Here is a 22965-nt window from a genome sequence, read left to right on the forward strand (position 1 = left end):
TACGGCTGATGTAGAGGATCCGTATCCGTTCGAGGAAATGGAGGAGGTGGGGGAACAGAATAAGGTCGTACAGGATCCGCTTGGGGGAGGGGAGACAGATGCGATAAGCGTGCAACTGCACCAGACACTTGTTTTATGTAGGCGTTGCCGACCGCAGCGCCGCAACCTGGCTGTTTAAATATCTCTGTATTCGAATACGCATGCCTATACCAGCTTCTTTGGCTCTTCAGGTAAAACAAAACAGTGCATTCCACTGCTGCAGCAATTTTAAAACATGCCAAATAAATAAGATTATTTTGGCACGAATTGACCATTTAATGTGACTGGTTTACATAAATAACGTGACGGAATTCACTAATTATTGAAATCAAATGCGTAATAGTACAAATAAACATTATTATTTTAGAAAACGAAGAAATAGTCCCACCTGTCCGTCCTGTACTCCAGTTTCTCACTTACAAGATTGAAAATACGAAGTACATCTTCCTTCGATAAGCGAAATCTGGATTAAATTCGGAATCAGCGTCGTCTCACTTTTTTCTCCTTCCTCAATCTCGGGAACATTTTAGACAAAATCTCGTCATTGCTGTCTGCAGCTGCGTCTGTCACTATCATTGCCGTCCTGAAAACTTGTTCACCAGTTAAGCTCTCTAACTGGCCCAAAATCGCCGGTTAAGTTATCCTAAGTTTGTTTTTAGGTTAGGTGTTCATCCAGGTTCGCACAACGCGTTTCTATCGCTATTCCGTGAATAGAGCTACTAATCGGAGATCGTACAATCGGACCTCAGAAAATTTCTATTGTTCTTAGAATCTCCTTCAGAGAATATTCCCTTTTTTATTCATACGACCCAGTATCTAAACTGAGAAGCTAACAACAATGAAGTTTATTTATGGCAAAAGCAAACCTCATAATGTATCCCCTCGTGGTAAGGTGCTAACACAGTCTTGCATGTTATGTTAGACTGCAATGCTAAGGAGTGAACCAACATTTCGAAACATCAATATTTATTTGCTAGCGAAAATATACACATAGAAATACATCAAACAATATATTTACCAGATGCATTATGTTTTTTTAATCAGGTAACTAATAACATCATAAAAATTGTATTTTTTCCTTCATTAGAGCCATCGTCAAAACTTTCTTCCTGAGAAATCTGTACATGACGTGATGTGACCGTGACGATCCGTTGATAGCCTATGTGAATGCCGAAATCTGAAATGCACTGTGGAATGTTTTGACGAGACGTGACGGCCAGTGTGAATTGGCCTATATACAACAACTAGAGCAATCTCATTCCATACACAGCCGCCTGCTGACGGGGGTGGACATGTTTCATACCCTAGTTGTTTTCTATCTTTAATAATTTGGGTGTTTTATTCAGCAATTCCTCAAATTTATAACTTACATCAAGAAGGAGACGATGGACGTATAAAATAGAAATAACAGGGAAACCAATTACTCCTAAACTCCTTGGTTAGTGCTTGGCGTTGACACGTTGAGGACACATCTCTGCTATTGACGAGTACAAACTTCGTAGGCTAAAGTCTTTGTGGTATAAACGTGGTATTTGAATCTGCGTTGACGTGTAAGCGGCAAAATAAAGAATACGTATGGAAATACTGTGCCGTAAATGTGGCAATGAGTGTGAAACTCTCAATCGAAGATGAACGTAATAAGGGCTCAATTCAGGGAAACGCGAACCGGACTGACACGAGAACAGAAATCAAAGTTTTATGTTTTGACATTAGCTCATTGAGTCAAATTCGGCAGGTTGTGATATGCTCCGTAGGAGTTTTTGGATTTTATTTGCTGTATGGTTACCTGCAGGTACTACATTAATTTAGCAACTATACTCAAAACTTAAAAAAGCAACACTTCCTTGTATTGTCTAATCGGTGGATACTTCAAAGCAAGAAAATTGTCAAGACTGAATACGTCACCTAGATATAAGCACCGATTTCCCTATCAATCAAGAATTTAGTAAAGGTGGAAAAATGTGTATAATTTTTCCTGTTTTGTTTTGCGTCCTGACCATTTATTGATGTCAAATTTACATGCAGTTGATTTTAGAGCAAAATGGTTCTATCTTTAGGCATGTGAAAAGGCTCATTCAAAATCCTCAAACAATGGTATGTATTACAATGAATGCCCTCTTCCCATAAATGAAAACCTGAAGAGCCATCAATTACAACAGCGTGCTGTAATCATGCCCATTGGACTTTATTGTTATATGACAAACAGTTTTTTTTAATTTGCTTTATCATTTCCAAATTTTTGTCATGTAAACTTGAAAGAAAACTACAAATAAAGCTCGTTGGAAACAGGAAAGAGAGAGAAATAAATAAATATTGTTCTGTCAGTTCTTTATTAGCTGATGTGTCTACCACCTTCTGTCACCATTGAAGCTAAGAGAATTTATACTTGCAGACTTTATTGTTCTGAATACATTGATCACTAATAGGTGTTGTTTAGTTCAAGGTTTCTATATGTATTACTCAGCATTCCAATAATTGCACTAGCTGGAGATTATTTTATTTACAGGAGTTAATATTTACCCTTGATGGTTTTAAGCCTTATGGATGGTATCTAACCTTGGTACAATTTGCTTACTATACTGTTTTTGGATTTGTGGAAACATCTATAAAAAATGTGACTAGAAAGTGAGTACATTGTTAATTACACAATTATTTAATTAAGGTATTGAAAAGTATTAAAATTCTCATCAGTATAAACTAATGCTTTGAAAAATTATTTTAGTTTGTTCTTGGTAGCTCGATAAAAATTGAAATAAAACTGATCATATCCTTACTAGTGTTTGTTCACCTCGTCCTCAAGAATTATAAGGTAATTTATTTGCAGAATACCAATCAAAACATACTTGCTCCTGGCTATGTTGACGTTGGGCACAATGGGCTTCTCCAATTCATCTCTTGGCTACCTTAACTATCCAACCCAGGTTATTTTCAAATGCTGTAAACTGATACCAGTTTTGATTGGCAGCATACTGATTCAGCACAAGCGTTATGGTTTACTAGATTTTGCTGCGGCTGGCTGTATGTGCTTGGGTCTGACACTGTTCACTCTTGCAGACAGTCAGGTCTCTCCTAAATTTAGTGTTCTAGGTGAGTGTGAGAGACGTTTATTGCCATCATTAGTGTAATTCCATTAATTTAGATTGGTAAATGTTATTTTATTAACTGAAGTTGGTATTATAAATACCATTAAAGTTGAGGAATATTTTGATTCACATGGAATTGAAGAAGTGTTTAGTATCTCTTGTGTACCTTTCCGTAAGGTCTTGTAAAGGATAGATTTGACTTGTTATCTCAACTGCTGTAGGAAGAACATTGAATGGATGAAGAATGTAAGCTGTAGCTAACCTGCTGAGAAGTCCTAAATATAAGTTGATAGAATAGTAAAAGAGGAAAAGAAAACTTCTGCTGCTAGGTAGCAGTCACAGGATTTCACAACACCACAAACCAACAAAATCCTACAAAAAACTAGGTATCAGAAATTTCACTTGACTTATACATTTCAAACATAGTCCACAACACCACACACACACACACACACACACACACACACACACACACACACACACACAACTCCAAAACCAGGTACCAGAAATTTCATTTGACCTATATAAGTGAACCATATTCCATGATACCAACAAACCACAACTAACTAGTGTCAAAACCTAATCAGGCTAAAATAACAACACACTCCACAGTATGCAGAACGATTAACTATAAAATAAGAGCTTCAAGTATTAACCCAAATCACAGAATTATAAACTACTCCAATATAAATTTACACACACACACACACAAAGTGAAATTTCTGATATTTGCCCCTCTTCCCTGTACCCCCCTCCCTCCTCCCCCAGCTATATTTGTTACTGTGGATTTGTTAATTGCTGAGATTTTTATTTGGTTTCTTTTTGTGTTTCTATTTGTTTTTGTATGCCTTCATTGTTAGGATTGTCATATATTTAGTTTGTTCTCACCTGAACACCCCCCCCCCTCCCCCCCCCTCCCCCCCCCCATGATTCATGCACTTTTCCTGTCAGTTTCATGTTATTTTTGATATTAAATATTTTTTGTGTTTGTGTCTGTCTGCATGTGTAATGGGCAACATCATGGTTGCCATATTGTATAAGGTTCAGGTAGTGGTATCTGTCACTTTTTGGCATTATGGGTCAGAGCCGACATATGGTACAGCAATTTTCAGTAATTCCATGTAGTATAGCAACTACAGGAAAAATTGGGCTCATAGTACAAGGTTTCAAGTTGTGTGAAAACCAAATGCCAGTCACAATCAAGGCAACAGAAAGCTTGAGACAAATGATCATGATGGTCTTGAACTACACAGCTGACTCCCTATTTAATATTAACAACAAACCACCACAGCTGTATTGATACATATTCCTTATATCACCAATGGTTTTGTTTGAAAGAACGCCATCAGGTTAGCAATAGTCTTCATAAGAATAATTGGTTGATTTCCTATGAAAACTGTTGATAACCTTTAGCCGGCCGGAGTGACCGAGCGGTTCTAGGCACTACAGTCTGGAGATGCGCGACCACTACGGTCGCGGGTTTGAATCCTGCCTCGGGCATGGATGTGTGTGATGTCCTTATGTTAGTTAGGTTTAAGTAGTTCTAAGTTCTAGGGGACTGATGACCTCAGAAGTTAAGTCCCATAGTGCTCAGAGCCATTTGAACCATTTTTTGATAACCTTGAAATGTTCTTTCAAACTAAACTGGTTGTGACATAAGTGTCAATACAATTGTGGTGATTTCTTATTAACATTATTAAGACGGATGCATAAGGATTTTAGCAAAGGATGTCAGGTGTCAAAGTTAGTGAGCTAACAACAGTTCCACTTAAAACGTAGTGTACAGTGTCACGTGTGGTCTGGTAAAAGTAGGGAGAATTGTTAAATACATACATGTTGGCTTTGTGGAAGTCGTGTTGCCCCATGATCAGTCCTGTATCGCCTCTGGTTGAAGTAACTAAAAGCAAATCTGTGCAGTCTCATTAATTCATACATGTGTTCTGTAGGTCCCACCAATGGAAAGAGCCTTCAGGGGTGTAGGGTGAGACAAGATAGGCGTCAGCAAAAGCTACTTGAACAGTTAACGGAGGGTGTGCAAAAACTGGCCAGAAAAAAACAAGATAGATGGTTTAAGAATTAACAGGGAGAGGTACGTGAATTCCATTGATTTCCCTTCCCCTCGGCCCATGAATGTAAACATGTGCTGCTGTAACAATTTAATTTCTGTAGGGTCATTTCATACAAGGATCATCAAATAACATGGAACATGGTTCTTAATAGCATGTGTGAGCATCATGGACAGCAGTGCAACATGCTCCCATACAAGCTACAAGGTTGGTAAGGAGCTCTCGTGATGCGATGTTCCATTTCTCCACCAGCATAGTTGACATCTGCTACATGGACATTGGTGCATGCAGAAGTGCTGCAGTACGTCTCCCCTATGAATCACACATGCGCTCCATGGGGTTTAAGTCAAGGGAATGGGCAGGTCAGTCAATTTGCTTAATACCCTTTAGTTCCAAAGGCTTCTCCACCTGTACCATTTGATGCAAGCACCCGTATTCATCCATAAAAATAATGTCATGGCCAAATGCACTCTGAAAAACCGCAGATGGCTAAGGAGTACAGTGTTAGAATAACGCTTACCGGTGACTGTATCGTGTTCAAAAAGTGGAAGTCAATACGCTCGTGCAACATTATGCCTCTCCACACCATAACACCTGTACCACCAAAATGGTCACATTTGATAATGCTGGATGTAACCTCATATGGTGAGAAGTGGGAACATGTAATGCACCCAGCAACATTGTTGAATGTAATCATTTCAGTGATCCAGGTGGTAAGGTGTGGGTAGGCATAATGTTGTGTGGGTGCACTGACCTCCAAATCTTTGAACACGGTACATTCACTGGTCAACATTGTTGTGATGTTGTGCTCCTTCTCCATGTGCATCTTTTCAGAGGTGCATTCGGGCCAGACTTCATTTTTATGGATGAGAATGCACGATGACATAGAACAGTGCAACCCCCCTGCGGGTCCGGGGATTAGAATAGGCCCGAGGTATTCCTGCCTGTCGTAAGAGGCGACTAAAAGGAGTCCCTCCCCCCCAAGGGGGTAGTTAGCGCCTGCGTCCGGAGACGGACGGTTCCACGACCTCTATTTGCGGTCATTTTGCTTTTTCACTCCTTTCGTTTCTTCCTCCCTTTGGTTGGTTCCTTTCTTTGCTCTTCTCCATTTCACTGTCTTTCTTACTCTTTCCCTTGTCTTCTTCTCCTTGCCTTCTCTGGTCTCCGCCTCGGCGTTTGAGACAGTCTGTCCTCTCTCTCTCCCTCTCTCCCTCTCTCTCTTCTTTTTCCTCTTCTTCCTTCCTCCCTGTGCGCGCCTGAAGGCCGACCCATGCGTTCGCACGCGTAGTCGGTGACGGGGTAATGCGTAATTCCCCGCCCTGGGTAGACAAGTAAGGCATGCACGTACCCCCTGGTAAAGGCCAGGCCCAGGGAGGGGTGATTGCCTGAGCTGATACCTTCTGACCATGCCGATTGGTCCCTCCGTCTGTTTCTTGGGAGGTGTGACCTGAGGTGTAAACATTCACCTAAGGCGGGAGTGCCCTCTGAGAGGGTCCCCACAAGGAAGGACCGCGCTATCGGAGACGCTGGCAATCATGGGGGATTCCTCCGCATTGGATTTCTCTTCTTCTTCTCTCTCGACTTCTGCCCATAAACGGAAACTTGACCAGCCACCAGTGACAATAGTACTACCACCTGCCCCACAGTTCCTCATAGTTTCTCGATCTGAGGGACGGCAAGGATTTTTCCTCTGTCAACCCTTTCGTTATCCAGAAGGGCGTAGATGCCATAGCCGGATCTGTCAAGTCGTGTACCAGGTTGCGTAATGGTACCTTGTTACTAGAAAGTGAGAGCGCCTTTCAGGCACAAAAACTGCTTTGGGCCACACTCCTGTACACGTTCCCTGTCCGGGTGGAGGCTCACTGCACTTTGAATTCGTCTCGTGGTGTGGTATATACTCGATCACTCGACGGATTGACTGACGAGGAGATTCAGTCTTTCCTCGCTGAGCAGGGCGTAACGGCTGTCTATAGGGTCATGAAAAAGGTCAACAATGACCTTGTACCGACCCGGACACTTTTCTTGACCTTTTGACAGTCTTCAGCTGCCGTCGCGTATCAAAGCGGGCTATGAGGTTATTTCTGTTCGCCCCTATGTCCCGACACCTACGCGCTGCTACCAGTGTCAGCGTTTTAATCACACTCTCCAGTCTTGTTCCAATGCGGCTAAATGTGTCACTTGTGGCAGGGATGCCCATGAGGGTGACTGTCCACCTCCGTCTCCTCGTTGTGTGAACTGTCAGGGTGACCATGCAGCGTCCTCCCGCGACTGTCCCATCTACAAGGAAGAACGCTGTATCCAAGAAATTCGGGTCAAAGAGAAAGTGTCCACCTCGGCTGCTCGCAAGCTATTTGCTAGTAGGAAGCCCACACTGCTCCCAGCGGGAAAATATAGTACTGTCCTCGCCTCTCCTCGGACTACCAGGGAGGTGGCGACGCAGACATGCGATCTGACCTTCCGCACCATGGTCGTCCGTTCGGCCAGTGCTAAGATCGCGCGGTCGATGTCTCCTCTTCCTCCCGTCACCCCTCCAACACAAGCACCTTTATCAGCTTCTGCCAAGACGAAGCCCCAGAAATCAGATGCTCGGGCCTTCAAGAAGGAACCGTCCCGTGCAGACTTCCTGTGTACCTCGAACTCCCAGCCATTGACCAGTACTTCCAGTAAAAGACCTTCCAAGAAGGCTCATAGGAAGCACAGTTCTCCTTCTCCGCCACGGCGCATTTCTTCTCCTGCGCCACCCAGCGGTTGCCGCCCCAGGCCGTCATCCGTTTCGCCTGGCCGCACCGCTGGTAGCCGAACATCTGGCCGTCCACCGGCGGAGGAAGCTGCTCCTCCCGGCCATCTTAACAAGATGGCCGATGAACCTATAGAACCAATCGACGATGACTGTCCGCCTACTGATAGCGGCGGCAGTACTCGCTCGAAGACAGCCCCTCAGCGGCCTTCGAGGTGACCCCTTCTTTCATCTTCCTTTTCTTCTCACAATGGAACTTATTCACTGGAATATTCGCAGCATTCGCTCCAACCGAGAGGACTTGAAGTTGCTGCTCCGCTTGCACCGTCCGCTCGTCGTAGCCCTCCAGGAAACGAAGCTACGCCCATGTGATCACATTGCCTTGGCACACTACACCTCTGTGCGTTTTGACCTACCCCCTGTGGTAGGTATTCCGGCTCATGGAGGGGTTATGTTGCTGGTCTGGGATGATATTTACTACGATCCTATCACATTGCACACCGGCCTGCAGGCAGTTGCCGTCCGAATTACTCTCCCCACTTTTACATTTTCTATTTGTACCGTTTACACTCCATCGTCGTCTGCCGTTACCAGGGCAGACATGATGCAACTTATTGCTCAGCTACCTGCTCCATTTTTGTTAACTGGAGACTTCAATGCCCGCCATCCCCTTTGGGGCTCTCCAGCATCCTGCCCGAGGGGCTCCCTGTTAGCAGACCTTTTCAACCAGCTCAATCTTGTCTGCCTCAATACTGGCGCCCCTACTTTTCTTTCGGACACATCTCACACCTATTCCCATTTAGACCTCTCTATATGTACTACCCAACTTGCACGCCGGTTTGAGTGGTATGCCTTTTCTGATACATATTCGAGCGACCACTTCCCGTGTGTCATCCATCTCCTGCATCATACCCCCTCTCCGTGCTCAGCTAGTTGGAACATCTCCAAAGCCGACTGGGGGCTCTTCTCTTCCAGAGCGACCTTTCAGGATCAAACCTTCACAAGCTGCGATAGTCAGGTCGCACACCTCACGGAAGTCATTCTCACTGCTGCTGAATATTCCATCCCTCACACTACTTCTTCTCCACGTCGCGTACCGGTCCCCTGGTGGACCGCAGCATGTAGAGACCCTTTACGTGCTCGTCGACGTGCTTACGCACCTTTAAACGCCACCCTACAGTGGCGAATTGTATCACTTATAAACGATTACGTGCGCAGTGCCGTCGTATTATTAAAGAAAGCAAGAAAGCCAGCTGGGCTGCTTTCACAAGCACCTTCAACAGTTTTATTCCTTTTTCTGTTGCCTGGGGTAGCCTGCGCCGTCTATCTGGCACTAAGGTCCACTCACCAGTTTCTGGCTTGACGGTCACGAATGACGTCCTTGTGGCCCCTGAAGATATCTCCAATGCCTTCGGCCGCTTTTTCGCAGAGGTTTCGAGCTCCGCTCATTACCACCCTGCCTTCCTCCCCCGAAAACAGGCAGAGGAGGCTAGGCCACCTAACTTCCGCTCCTCGAATCGTGAAAGTTATAATGCCCCTTTACCATGCGGGAACTCGAAAATGCACTTGCCCGGTCACGGTCCTCCGCTCCAGGGCCTGATTCTATTCATATTCAGATGCTGAAGAACCTTTCTCCTGCGGGTAAAGGTTTTCTTCTTCGAACTTATAATCGCATCTGGATTGAGGGACATCTTCCCGCATGCTGGCGCGAGTCTATTGTTGTACCGATTCCTGAGCCGTGGAAGGACAAGCACTCACCTTCCAGTTATCGACCCATTTCGCTTACCAGCTGTGTCTGTAAGGTGATGGAGCGAATGGTTAACTCTCGTTTGGTTTGGCTGCTCGAATCTCGGCGCCTACTTACCAATGTACAATGTGGATTTCATAGGCGCCGCTCTGCTGTTGACCATCTGGTTACCTTGTCGACCTTCATTATGAATAACTTCTTGCGGAAGCGCCCGACCGTGGCTGTGTTCTTTGATTTGGAGAAGGCTTACGACACCTGTTGGAGGGCGGGCATTCTCCGCACCATGCATACATGGGGCCTTCGCGGTCGCCTCCCTCTTTTTATTCGTTCTTTTTTAATGGATCGACAGTTCAGGGTACGTGTGGGTTCTGTCCTGTCGGACACCTTTCACCAGGAGAATGGGGTGCCACAGGGCTCAGTTTTGAGCGTCGCTCTCTTTGCCATAGCGATCAATCCAATAATGGATTGCCTCCCAGCTGATGTATCACACTCACTTTTCATGGATGATTTTACCATCTATTGCAGCGCGCAGCGTACATGTTTCCTGGAGCGCTGTCTTCAGCGTGCTCTTGACCATCTTTACTCCTGGAGTGTTGCCAGTGGCTTCCGTTTTTCTGCCGAGAAGACGGTCTGTATTAACTTCTGGCGCTACAAAGAGTTTCTCCCACTGTCCTTACAACTCGGTCCCGTTGCTCTCCCATTCGTGGAGACAGCAAAATTTTTAGGTCTTACATTTGACAGGAGACTTAGCTGGTCTCCACATGTGTCTTATTTGGCTGCCCGTTGTACCCGTTCTCTAAATGTCCTCCGTGTTCTCAGTGGTATGTCGTGGGGAGCGGATCGAACCGTCCTACTTCGCCTATATCGGTCGATCGTCCGCTCAAAGCTGGATTATGGGAGCTTCGTATACTCCTCTGCACGGCCGTCCATCTTACGCCGCCTCAACTCCATACAACATCGGGGTTTACGTCTTGCAATCGGAGCATTTTATACTAGTCCCATCGAGAGTCTTCATGCTGAAGCCGGTGAATTGCCACTGCCCTACCGGCGCGATATACTGCTTTGTCGGTATGCCTGTCGGCTACTGTCAATGCCCGACCACCCGTCTTATCGTTCCTTTTTTGACAACTCTCTTGATCGTCAATACGGGTTGTATGTCTCTGCCCTGCTACCCCCTGGAGTTCACTTTCGTCACCTCCTTCAACACCTTGATTTTTCACTCCCTGCAACCTTTAGAGTGGGTGAGAGCCACACGCCACCTTGGCTCCAGGCTCAAGTTCGCGTTCACCTTGACCTTAGCTCGCTCCCAAAGGAGATTACCCCCGGTTCGGTATACCGCTCCCATTTTGTCGAACTTCGTTCGAAGTTCATTAATATGACTTTCATTTATACAGATGGCTCTAAGACCAATGACGGGGTCTGTTGTTCTTTTATTGTCGGGGCACAAAGTTTCAAATACCGGCTCCATGGCCATTGTTCGGTCTTCACAGCTGAGCTCTTTGCCCTCTACCAGGCTGTTCTTTACATCTGCCGCCACCGATATTCTGCTTATGTCATCTGCTCCGATTCCCTGAGCGCCATCCAGAGCCTCAGTGATCCGTATCCAGTTCACCCTTTCGTGCACCGGATCCAACGCTCTCTTCAGCAGCTGGTGGACGACGGTTCTCCGGTTAGCTTTATGTGGGTTCCTGACCATGTCGGTATCCCTGGGAACGAAGCTGCAGATGCCGCGGCCAAGGCTGCGGTCCTCCAGCCTCGGACAGCTTCTTGTTGTGTCCCTTCATCAGATTGTAGCAGGGTCATTTGTTGGCGCATTTTATCGCTGTGGCATGCCGATTGAGCTGCACTTACGGACAACAAGCTTCGGGACTTGAAACCTCTTCCCGCGGCTTGGACGACCTCCTCACGCCCCTCTCGGCGGGAGGAGGTAGTTTTGGCCCGGTTACGAATTGGACACTGCCGGTTCAGCCATCGCCATCTGCTGACGGCTGCGCCGGCGCCGTTCTGCCTATGTGGGCAATTGCTGACGGTCCGCCACATTTTAATGTCCTGTCCGGATTTTACTACACTGCGTCTTGATCTTGGCCTGCCATGTACTCTCGATGCCATTTTAGCGGATGACTCAGGAGCAGCTGCTCGCGTTCTTCGTTTTATCAAATTGACCAACCTGCCTAAGGACATTTGATTATGCTGTTTTTTTTAATCCTATGCGTGTCGATCTTTTATCGTGTTTTCCCTTTTAGTTGCTGTTTTAAACTTGTGCCTCGCAGTGCATTCCTAACGTAGTCTGGGCGCTAGTGACCGTTGAAGTTGTGCACAAAAAAAAAAAAAAAAAAAAAAAAAAAAAAAAAAAAAAAAAAAAAAAAAAAAACAGTACAGTGCAAGCGGAGTAGTTCTCAGAACTAGAGGGTGTTCAGCAAATGGAGTGGCCTGCCTGTTCCCTTGACTTGAATCCCATTGATCACATGTAAGATGCACTGGGGAGATGTACTGCAGCATGTCCACATGCACCAATGACCATGCAGCAGTTGTCAACTGCACTGGTGGAGAAATGGAACATCCTATCATGAGAACTCTGCTACCAACCTTGTGGCCTGCATGGGACCACATTGCAGCGAATGCATTGCTATTCATGGTGATGACACACTGTATTAAGAACGATGTCACATGTTATGTAATGTCCAGGGACTTCAGTGTAATTGTTGTTTCAGATTAAAGTCTCATTTCTGTTTGACTCGAGTATCTCTTTCAGTTGCCTTATGTACTATACTGTAGCAGTTCTTTCTATGTATGGTCCAAGTTTCATCGAGGTATGTTACTTGGCAGTGCAGCGAAAGTTACTTTTGTCTCTAAGTTTTGCAAATCAATGTACTTCCCGACAGATGCCTATTGTTATCATGGCTAATGTGGCAAAAATGCACAGTTCACAAAGCTGCCGCCTACACAGCTTACAGGTGCTGAGATGTTAAGAGATGCTTATCCAAACATCTTAACAGCCTTGAGGATATTTATGACAATATCAGTCACTGCAACACCTTGGGAGTGCAGTTTCAGTAAATTAAAGATGGTGAAAAACTGCTTAAGGTCAAAGAAGTGTGAAATCAGACTGCTAAATTTAGTTACCTTGTCAGTAGAATACAAAACAGCTGCTAAACTTCACTTAAATGGCATAATTAAAACATCAAGGGAATGCAAAGAAAAACTGTAATGAAAATACGATTCCTGGATATTTTCTCAACTCTTAATAATAGCCTTTTTCATTTATTTCTAATTAAATGAGGGATCTGACATTCCATGCTCCCATCCGTAGAACGCCAGTTTTCTTTCTCCTGATAACGACGTCCTCCAGAGTAGTCCCCGCCCGGAGATCCAAATAGGGGACTATTTTACCTCCAGAATATTTTACCCAAGAGGACGCCATCATCATTTAACCATACAGTAAAGCTGCATGCCCTCGGGAAAAATTACGGCCGTAGTTTCCCCTTGTTTTCAGCCATTCGCAGTACCAGCACAGCAAGGCCGTTTTGGTTAGTGTTACAAGGCCAGATCAGTCAATCATCCAGACTGTTGCCCCTGCAACTACACCGAGCGAGGTGGCGCAGTGGTTAGACACTGGACTCGCATTCGGAAGGAAGACGGTTCAATCCCGCATCCGGCCATCCTGATTTAGGTTTTCCGTGATTTCCCTAAATCACTCCAGGCAAATGCCGGGATGGTTCCTCTGAAAGGGCACGGCCGACTTCCTTCCCCATCCTTCCCTAATCCGATGAGACCGATGACCACGCTGTCTGGTCTCCTTCCCCAAAACCAACCAACCAACCAACCAACCTGCAACTACTGAAAAGGCTGCTGCCCCTCTTCAGGAACCACACGTTTGTCTGGTCTCTCAACAGATACCCCTCCGTTGTGGTTGCACCTACGGTACGGCTATCTGTATTGCTGAGGCATGCAAGCCTCCCCACCAACGGCAGGGTCCATGGTTCATCGGGGGGGGTGGGGGGGGGTTATTTTCAGTGACTTTAGTGTATTATCGTTTCTGCCACAACTGGTTTCTGTGGACTCAGTATCAATTACATTGCTATTTTTTTCCTTGTCTAATAGTATCTCAAAGTGTTCTTTTTGAACTCTAGGAGTGCTTTTTAGTACGGTGCACAAGTTCAACTTTTTTAATACTATACTGGATGATTTCAATGCAGTATTTTTGTATGATCTAAACTGAACTTGGTCAGCAAATTTTATCTTCATCATTTAACCATTTTGGCAGATAAACCAATTACTGAATCACAGAAGGTAGTTTTCGGTCTTAAAACAAATTGTCAACGAGTCTTACATTGTCCTCTTCAACCTTCATAGGAAATTTTGCTGTGGAAAATCGTCCAAAGCTGTGTGTAAATCATTATAGGTGCTTTCTATCAGTATTATCTGATAGAAAAATCAACATTTAAGTCTTCACGAACAGTACTTATCCTGTTAAGTCTGCATAACCATGTTAAAACTGTCTCCAGTTGCTTGATGAAATCAGAGATACTTTATGCTAGTGGTTGGTAACGTATTAGATTGTGTGTTTCTTGATCCACTATTGTGGGACAAAATTCAATTAACTGTGGATGAAGCCTGACCAACAGGCATTACATGCATTGATCAAAAATGATAGTGCATGAAGAAGGGCTAGTTTCTATATCTCCCAATAAAATTTAAAAGGGACAGCTGATAGCTGAAATCTATTATTTACAAGTCAATATAACAGTCGCTGAGTGCAACAGCCTCCTGAATGGAAGTTAACCTGAAAATTCAAACAAAGATGAGGTGACTTACCGAACAAAAGCGCTGGCAGGTCGATAGACACACAAACATACACACAAAATTCAAGCTTTCGCAACAAACTGTTGCCTCATCAGGAAAGAGGGAAGGAGAGGGGAAGACGAAAGGAAGTGGGTTTTAAGGGAGAGGGTAAGGAGTCATTCCAATCCCGGGAGCGGAAAGACTTACCTTAGGGGGAAAAAAGGACAGGTATACACTCGCACACACGCACATATCCATCCACACATACAGACACAAGCAGACATATTTAAAGACAAAGAGTTTGGGCAGAGATGTCAGTCGAGGCAGAAGTGTAGAGGCAAAGAAGTTGTTGAAAGACAGGTGAGGTATGAGTGGCGGCAACTTGAAATTAGCGGAGATTGAGGCCTGGCGGATGACGAGAAGAGAGGATATACTGAAGGGCAAGTTCCCATCTCCGGAGTTCGGATAGGTTGGTGTTGGTGGGAAGTATCCAGATAACCCGGACGGTGTAACACTGTGCCAAGATGTGCTGGCTGTGCACCAAGGCATGTTTAGCCACAGGGTGATCCTCATTACCAACAAACACTGTCTGCCTGTGTCCATTCATGCGAATGGACAGTTTGTTGCTGGTCATTCCGACATAGAATGCATCACAGTGTAGGCAGCTCAGTTGGTAAATCACGTGGGTGCTTTCACACGTGGCTCTGCCTTTGATCGTGTACACCTTCCGGGTTACAGGACTGGAGTAGGTGGTGGTGGGAAGGTGCATGGGACAGGTTTTGCATCGGGGGCGGTTACAAGGATAGGAGCCAGAGGGTAGGGAAGGTGGTTTGGGGATTTCATAGGGATGAACTAACAGGTTACGAAGGTTAGGTGGACGGCGGAAAGACACTCTTGGCGGAGTGGGGAGGATTTCATGAAGGATGGATCTCATTTCAGGGCAGGATTTGAGGAAGTCGTATCCCTGCTGGAGAGCCACATTCAGAGTCTGGTCCAGTCCCGGAAAGTATGCTGTCACAAGTGGGGCACTTTTGTGGTTCTTCTGTGGGGGATTCTGGGTTTGAGGGGACGAGGAAGTGGCTCTGGTTATTTGCTTCTGTACCAGGTCGGGAGGGTAGTTGCGGGATGCGAAAGCTGTTTTCAGGTTGTTGGAGTAATGATTCAGGGATTCCGGACTGGAGCAGATTCGTTTGCCACGAAGACTTAGGCTGTAGGGAAGGGACCGTTTGATGTGGAATGGGTGGCAGCTGTCATAATGGAGGTACTGCTGCTTGTTGGTGGGTTTGATGTGGACGGACGTGTGAAGTTGGCCATTGGACAGGTGGAGGTCAACGTCAAGGAAAGTGGCATGGGATTTGGAGTAGGACCAGGTGAATCTGATGGAACCAAAGGAGTTGAGGTTGGAGAGGAAATTCTGGAGTTCTTCTTCACTGTGAGTCCAGATCATGAAGATGTCATCAATAAATCTGTACCAAACTTTGGGTTGGCAGACTTGGGTAACCAAGAAGGCTTCCTCTAAGCGACCCATGAATAGGTTGGCGTACGAGGGGGCCATCCTGGTACCCATGGCTGTTCCCTTTAATTGTTGGTATGTCTGGCCTTCAAAAGTGAAGAAGTTGTGGGTCAGGATGAAGCTGGCTAAGGTAATGAGGAAAGAGGTTTTAGGTAGGGTGGCAGGTGATCGGCGTGAAAGGAAATGCTCCATCGCAGCGAGGCCCTGGACGTGCGGAATATTTGTGTATAAGGACGTGGCATCAATGGTTACAAGGATGGTTTCCGGGGGTAACAGATTGGGTAAGGATTCCAGGCGTTCAAGGAAGTGGTTGGTGTCCTTGATGAAGGATGGGAGACTGCATGTAATGGGTTGAAGGTGTTGATCTACGTAGGCAGAGATACGTTCTGTGGGGGCTTGGTAACCAGCTACAATGGGGCGGCCGGGATGATTGGGTTTGTGGATTTTAGGAAGAAGGTAGGGGTGCGGGGTGTCGGTGGGGTCAGGAGGTTGATGGAGTCAGGTGAAAGGTTTTGCAGGGGGCCTAAGGTTCTGAGGATTCCTTGAAGCTCTGCCTGGACATCGGGAATGGGGTTACCGTGGCAAACTTTGTATGTGGTGTTGTCTGAAAGCTGACGCAGTCCCTCAGCCACATACTCCCGACGAGAACCCTTGTCCGCCGGAAGAATGACGATGGATCGGTCAGCCTTCAGATCACGGATAACCTGGGCTTCAGCAGTGGTGATGTTGGGTGTAGGATTAAGGTTTTTTAAGAAGGATTGAGATGCAAGGCTGGAGGTCAGAAATTCCTGGAAGGTTTGGAGAGGGTGATTTTGAGGAAGAGGAGGTGGGTCCCGCTGTGACGGAGGACGGAACTGTTCCAGGCAGGGTTCAATTTGGATGGTGTCTTGAGGAGTCGGATCATTAGGAGTAGGATTAGGATCATTTTTCTTCGTGGCAAAGTGATACTTCCAGCAGAGAGTACGAGTGTAGGACAGTAAATCTTTGACGAGGGCTGTTTGGTTGAATCTGGGAGTGGGGCTGAAGGTGAGGCCTTTGGATAGGACAAAGGTTTCGGATTGGGAGAGAGGTTTGGAGGAAAGGTTAACTACCGAATTAGGGTGTTGTGGTTCCAGATTGTGTTGATCGGAATTTTGAGATCCAGGGCCTCGCTGCGATGGAGCATTTCCTTTCACGCCGATCACCTGCCACCCTACCTAAAACCTCTTTCCTCATTACCTTAGCCAGCTTCATCCTGACCCACAACTTCTTCACTTTTGAAGGCCAGACATACCAACAATTAAAGGGAACAGCCATGGGTACCAGGATGGCCCCCTCGTACGCCAACCTATTCATGGGTCGCTTAGAGGAAGCCTTCTTGGTTACCCAAGTCTGCCAACCCAAAGTTTGGTACAGATTTATTGATGACATCTTCATGATCTGGACTCACAGTGAAGAAGAACTCCAGAATTTCCTCTCCAACCTCAACTCCTTTGGTTCCATCAGATTCACCTGGTCCTACTCCAAATCCCATGCCACTTTCCTTGACGTTGACCTCCACCTGTCCAATGGCCAACTTCACACGTCTGTCCACATCAAACCCACCAACAAGCAGCAGTACCTCCATTATGACAGCTGCCACCCATTCCACATCAAACGGTCCCTTCCCTACAGCCTAAGTCTTCGTGGCAAACGAATCTGCTCCAGTCCGGAATCCCTGAATCATTACACCAACAACCTGAAAACAGCTTTCGCATCCCGCAACTACCCTCCCGACCTGGTACAGAAGCAAATAACCAGAGCCACTTCCTCGTCCCCTCAAACCCAGAATCCCCCACAGAAGAACCACAAAAGTGCCCCACTTGTGACAGCATACTTTCCGGGACTGGACCAGACTCTGAATGTGGCTCTCCAGCAGGGATACGACTTCCTCAAATCCTGCCCTGAAATGAGATCCATCCTTCATGAAATCCTCCCCACTCCGCCAAGAGTGTCTTTCCGCCGTCCACCTAACCTTCGTAACCTGTTAGTTCATCCCTATGAAATCCCCAAACCACCTTCCCTACCCTCTGGCTCCTATCCTTGTAACCGCCCCCGATGCAAAACCTGTCCCATGCACCTTCCCACCACCACCTACTCCAGTCCTGTAACCCGGAAGGTGTACACAATCAAAGGCAGAGCCACGTGTGAAAGCACCCACGTGATTTACCAACTGACCTGCCTACACTGTGATGCATTCTATGTGGGAATGACCAGCAACAAACTGTCCATTCGCATGAATGGACACAGGCAGACAGTGTTTGTTGGTAATGAGGATCACCCTGTGGCTAAACATACCTTGGTGCACAGCCAGCACATCTTGGCACAGTGTTACACCGTCCGGGTTATTTGGATACTTCCCACCAACACCAACCTATCCGAACTCCGGAGATGGGAACTTGCCCTTCAGTATATCCTCTCTTCTCGTCATCCGCCAGGCCTCAATCTCCGCTAATTTCAAGTTGCCGCCACTCATACCTCACCTGTCTTTCAACAACTTCTTTGCCTCTACACTTCTGCCTCGACTGACATCTCTGCCCAAACTCTTTGTCTTTAAATATGTCTGCTTGTGTCTGTATGTGTGGATGGATATGTGCGTGTGTGCGAGTGTATACCTGTCCTTTTTTCCCCCTAAGGTAAGTCTTTCCGCTCCCGGGATTGGAATGACTCCTTACCCTCTCCCTTAAAACCCACTTCCTTTCGTCTTCCCCTCTCCTTCCCTCTTTCCTGATGAGGCAACAGTTTGTTGCGAAAGCTTGAATTTTGTGTGTATGTTTGTGTTTGTTTGTGTGTCTATCGACCTGCCAGCGCTTTTGTTCGGTAAGTCACCTCATCTTTGTTTTTATATATAATTTTTCCCACGTAGAATGTTTCCTTCTATTATATTGAAAATTCAAACAGTTATTGAACGCAATATTCACTAACCTGAAGTCCCTCGGACTGAACATCTTTTTGCATATAAAGCCACTCCTGCTGTCCTTGTATCAAGATGAATGTAGGATTTCAGCAACTTGCATGTGATGTTCTGACTTGCACAACTATTATTGTTGAAATTCCATGTATCCTTTTATTTTCTTGCGTAAATGTGAGAAGTTTATCTTTTATATTAATGTCCAAACTGTAGTATTTTATTTTGCTATTCGCTGTTTCATCTGTAACGATATTTATTCTATTGTTATTTTTTGGATAAATTTAATACAGAAAAGATGTATAGAACACATTTGGTAACACTGGAATAGGATGGATACTTGTAACTAGCAGTGCAAGTAATGTCTCACCAGAGGCATTCTGGTGCAAACTATGCTGTGTGTGCCGCATCCAAGTGAGATACAATCCCTCAGTCACATCTGTGTGTTGACTGCCTTTCTCTCCTGTGTGATTGTTAAAGCTTTGAACTAACATATTCCACAGAATGCTTAATATGCTCAAAGAGTGATACACTCTTCACACTACGGTCGCAGGTTCGAATCCTGCCTCGGGCATGGATGTGTGTGATGCCCTTAGGTTAGTTAGGTTTAAGTAGTTCCAAGTTCTAGGGGACTGATGACCTCAGAAGTTGAGTCCCATAGTGCTCAGAGCCATTTGAACTCTTCACACTAGTATGTGTATGTGTAATTTCGTCTTCAAGTGTATGATTGAGGATAGTGTCCAAACTGTTGCCTGCAGCCTCAGTTATTATTATATCAGCTTCTTTACCTAGACCAATCCTATCAGAGCCTAAATTGTGGGTTACATTGCTGAGCCTTTCACTTCCTAGTATAAAAATACTGGTTGCCTGGTAATAATTTCGCAGATAGTTCTCTACTAGTTCAGGTATTCCTCTACTGTGACTACTACCCAACAATAAGATATGGCCGTCTTAAAACTTTTCTTCTTACATTTAGATTTCACCTTAAGCCCTGTACTGTTAGACTGATTCTGAACTTCCAGAGTTGCCTGAATATTTGTCCCCAGTCGCCAGAGCACTGAAGCTATCGGGGATAGACTGACACTGGATTCTCTTCAGAATAAGGAGCTGGATTGTTGCGTGCCTCCCCACAGTGTTGCTCTGTCAGATCGTATTGGGCAAGACATGACATACGGTGAACATCACAGTGCCTTTGTGTTGAGGGCATGCACAGTTGGTGTGTCACTCAATGTGTAGAGGAACCCTTCAAAGCTGGTGATATGTATTCACACTCTGACAGGAGATGTGAGACACAGAGGCTGCTGGCAGGTCTCAGATGAGACAGGTTCTGTGCAGATTTACCCAACTTGCAACTGCTCTCTGTAGGATGGCTGCTAGTCTGACAGTAACCCTGTCGCAACTAGTGTTATGTATCTTGCATAATTAATATTGGCTAACCATATGTGCACAACATGTAGTCAGGAACATTAAACCGAGATCTTCCTTCAAATTGACTATTGCGAGCTCTTTACCCCATAACATACTGCCATTTGTAGTTTCATATTATCCTGCCGCAGTTTACCCTACACAATATCGCTATGACAAAATTCTTCTTCGTGGATCTCAGAAGTTCTTTAACTTCTGGGCATGAGCATGCTTTTCTGTGTACCTGTCTGTTTTCTCAGTACTTATCCTATGAGAGAATGAAGTTTTCACTTTACATGTTGAAAAATTGGAAGAGAGATATTGGCCAGACTGAATCTATGAGGGTGGGTCTGACTTGTGCTTGGATAGCTCAGTTGGAATGAGCACTTTCCATGAAAGATAAGGCTCCAGTTTTGAATGATGGTCGGGCACAGTTTTTTACTTTGTTAGGAAGTGTCAAAACTTTGTACGTACTGGTGCAGAGTGAAATGTTCACTTTGCCTATTTGCTGTCCAGTTGCACTTCACCCAAATAAAAGTCTACATACAAGCTTTCGTTTTTGTTTTAATTATCAGAATACTATACATCGTGTATAAATTACTGTTCTCTTATTGCTGTGGTTTAGTAGTGGTGAATTGAAGCTGCAGTCTAAAACAGTGAGACTGGAGTTGCATCACGCCCAGCATTGAAATTTCCTTTTATTTTCCAAAGTGTTTGGGAAAAAGACCAAAATGATTATTGATTATTGTAAGTTGGGAGCTGTGTCCATATTCATTGTTGAATCTGAGTAAATGTTACAGCCCTAAGTACCTTACTGATAAAATGTTAGAAACTCATGTTATACATTTGAAGGAGGACGTTGTTGTACTAGGGTCTATTTTAAATTATTTTATTTACATCACTGGTTTCGGGCGCCACCCTTTCTCAAGTAGTAACAGATGTTGATAGATTATCTTCATTGTAGCAAAAAGTGTATATAGTGTGATTTGCAGTAAACATTACAGGATTGTGACCATTGACGACCGTGCTGTGCACAAATATGTGTGGCACATGATTTTTTGATGAAACAAGGATAATAAATAATGTTCCCCTTCAAATTTATTGAGGCCGTGGGGGTCCACCTAGAAGAAATTAGTTTATGTTAAACGTTGCATTTACTGTGTAAGTGTAATCTGTTTTCTGTATTTTCTCTGTTTCATCTGTACTGTGATTGTCATTGTCTGTTTTTGTTACCACAATTACACTTCTCTACTTTTTAGGAGTGTGTATGATTTCGTGTGCGCTTTTGTGTGATGCTGCTATTGGAAATGTTCAGGAGAAATCCATGAAACAGTACAAAGCAGCAAACAGTGAAGTTGTGCTGTATTCATACTCCATTGGATTCCTGTACCTACTGTCTGTTATGTTTTTCACTGGTGATTTACACAAAGGAATCAATTTTTGTTCCGAGGTAATATATTAAGACTGCTAAATATAATTTTTTATCTCTGTGTGTTTTAGGTTTTGAAATTTTCTCTTTTTTTCCTTTTTACTAACCCTGGTCTTGCGCGTTGTTTGATGTAATTTTCACTATTGCTTTACAGTTGGAATTGCATTGTTTCAATAAACAACTATTCACAATAAAGTTTTTGTGAAATAATGTAATGTGTGCTCAATAACCTTTACCTGCTACTGATATTTATTCAGTAATGAGCACTTTGTTGGATGATTACCTAAAACATAACACACTGAAACAGTTATAAGTACCAAAAGAAAATTTTCTGGAGAAAAGCATAAAATCATGAAACAGAGTTACTGGACAGACCTAACCTTCAGGAGAAATATCAGTACTGCTGAAACACGCATGTCAAAGTACATGCACTACACTAGCTCTCGAAACTAATTGTTTCTAAGGAAGGAGAGGTTGCCCCATGTCTTCCCAACAGTGTTCCTCAGAGACAAAGGTGTCATCAGAGTGCCCCAAGGAAGTGTGATAGAACAGCTATTTTTTTCTATATACACGAATGATCTTGTGGACAGGGTAAGCGGCAGTCTGTAGCTGTCTGCTGATGGTGTTGTGTATGGGAAGGTGTCATTATTGAGTGGCTGTAGGATGATACAAGATAAAGTAGACAAAATTTGAAGTTGGTGTGGTAGCTAGCACTAAACGTAATAAAATGTTAAATAATTCACATGATTAGGAAAAGCAAAACCATTATTTTCGAGTACAGCATTAGTAGTGTGCTACTGACACAGTCATGTTGATTAAATATCTAGGTGTAATATTGCAAACTGGAATGAGCATGGAAGGACTGTAGTAGGGAAGGTGAATGGTCAGCTTCAGTTTCTTGGGAGAATTTTAGGAAAGTGTGGTTCATCCGTAAAGGAGACCACATCAAGGACACTAATGTGATTTATTGCCAATTACTGTTCAAGTGTTTGGGATCTGCTCTAGGTAGGATTAAAGGAAGACATCGAAGCAATCCAGAGGCAGGCTGCTACATTTGTTACACCTGAGATGTCTTCTGTATGGTAAATAGCAATATGTCTTGAAACTTCCTGGCAGATTAAAACTGTGCGCTGGACCGAGACTCGAACTCGGGACCTTTGCCTTTCGCGGGCAAGTGCTCTACCAACTGAGCTACCCAAGCACGACTCACACCCCGTCCTCACAGCTTTACTTCTGCCA

General features: G+C 44.8%; 1 protein-coding gene and 1 non-coding gene across 3 annotated transcripts in view; one reads left to right on the forward strand and one right to left on the reverse strand.

Moving 5' to 3' along the window:
- The first annotated feature begins 1543 nt into the window (after positions 1–1543).
- Positions 1544–22965, forward strand: part of LOC126452255 (adenosine 3'-phospho 5'-phosphosulfate transporter 2-like) — a 54027-nt gene continuing 32605 nt past the window's right edge. For both annotated transcript variants that reach the window (XM_050091046.1, XM_050091047.1), the window contains exons 1-4: positions 1544–1831; positions 2546–2664; positions 2864–3126; positions 21557–21747. In XM_050091046.1, the coding sequence (XP_049947003.1) occupies positions 1643–1831; positions 2546–2664; positions 2864–3126; positions 21557–21747 (762 nt within the window). In that variant the 5' untranslated portion in view covers positions 1544–1642. The remainder of the gene's footprint in view (positions 1832–2545; positions 2665–2863; positions 3127–21556; positions 21748–22965) is intronic.
- Positions 22853–22927, reverse strand: Trnas-cga (transfer RNA serine (anticodon CGA)). The gene has a single exon. It is a non-coding gene; the product is annotated as a tRNA-Ser (tRNA).

Source organism: Schistocerca serialis, unplaced genomic scaffold (assembly GCF_023864345.2).
Source record: "Schistocerca serialis cubense isolate TAMUIC-IGC-003099 unplaced genomic scaffold, iqSchSeri2.2 HiC_scaffold_843, whole genome shotgun sequence".
NCBI classification, from domain to species: Eukaryota; Metazoa; Arthropoda; class Insecta; order Orthoptera; family Acrididae; genus Schistocerca; species Schistocerca serialis.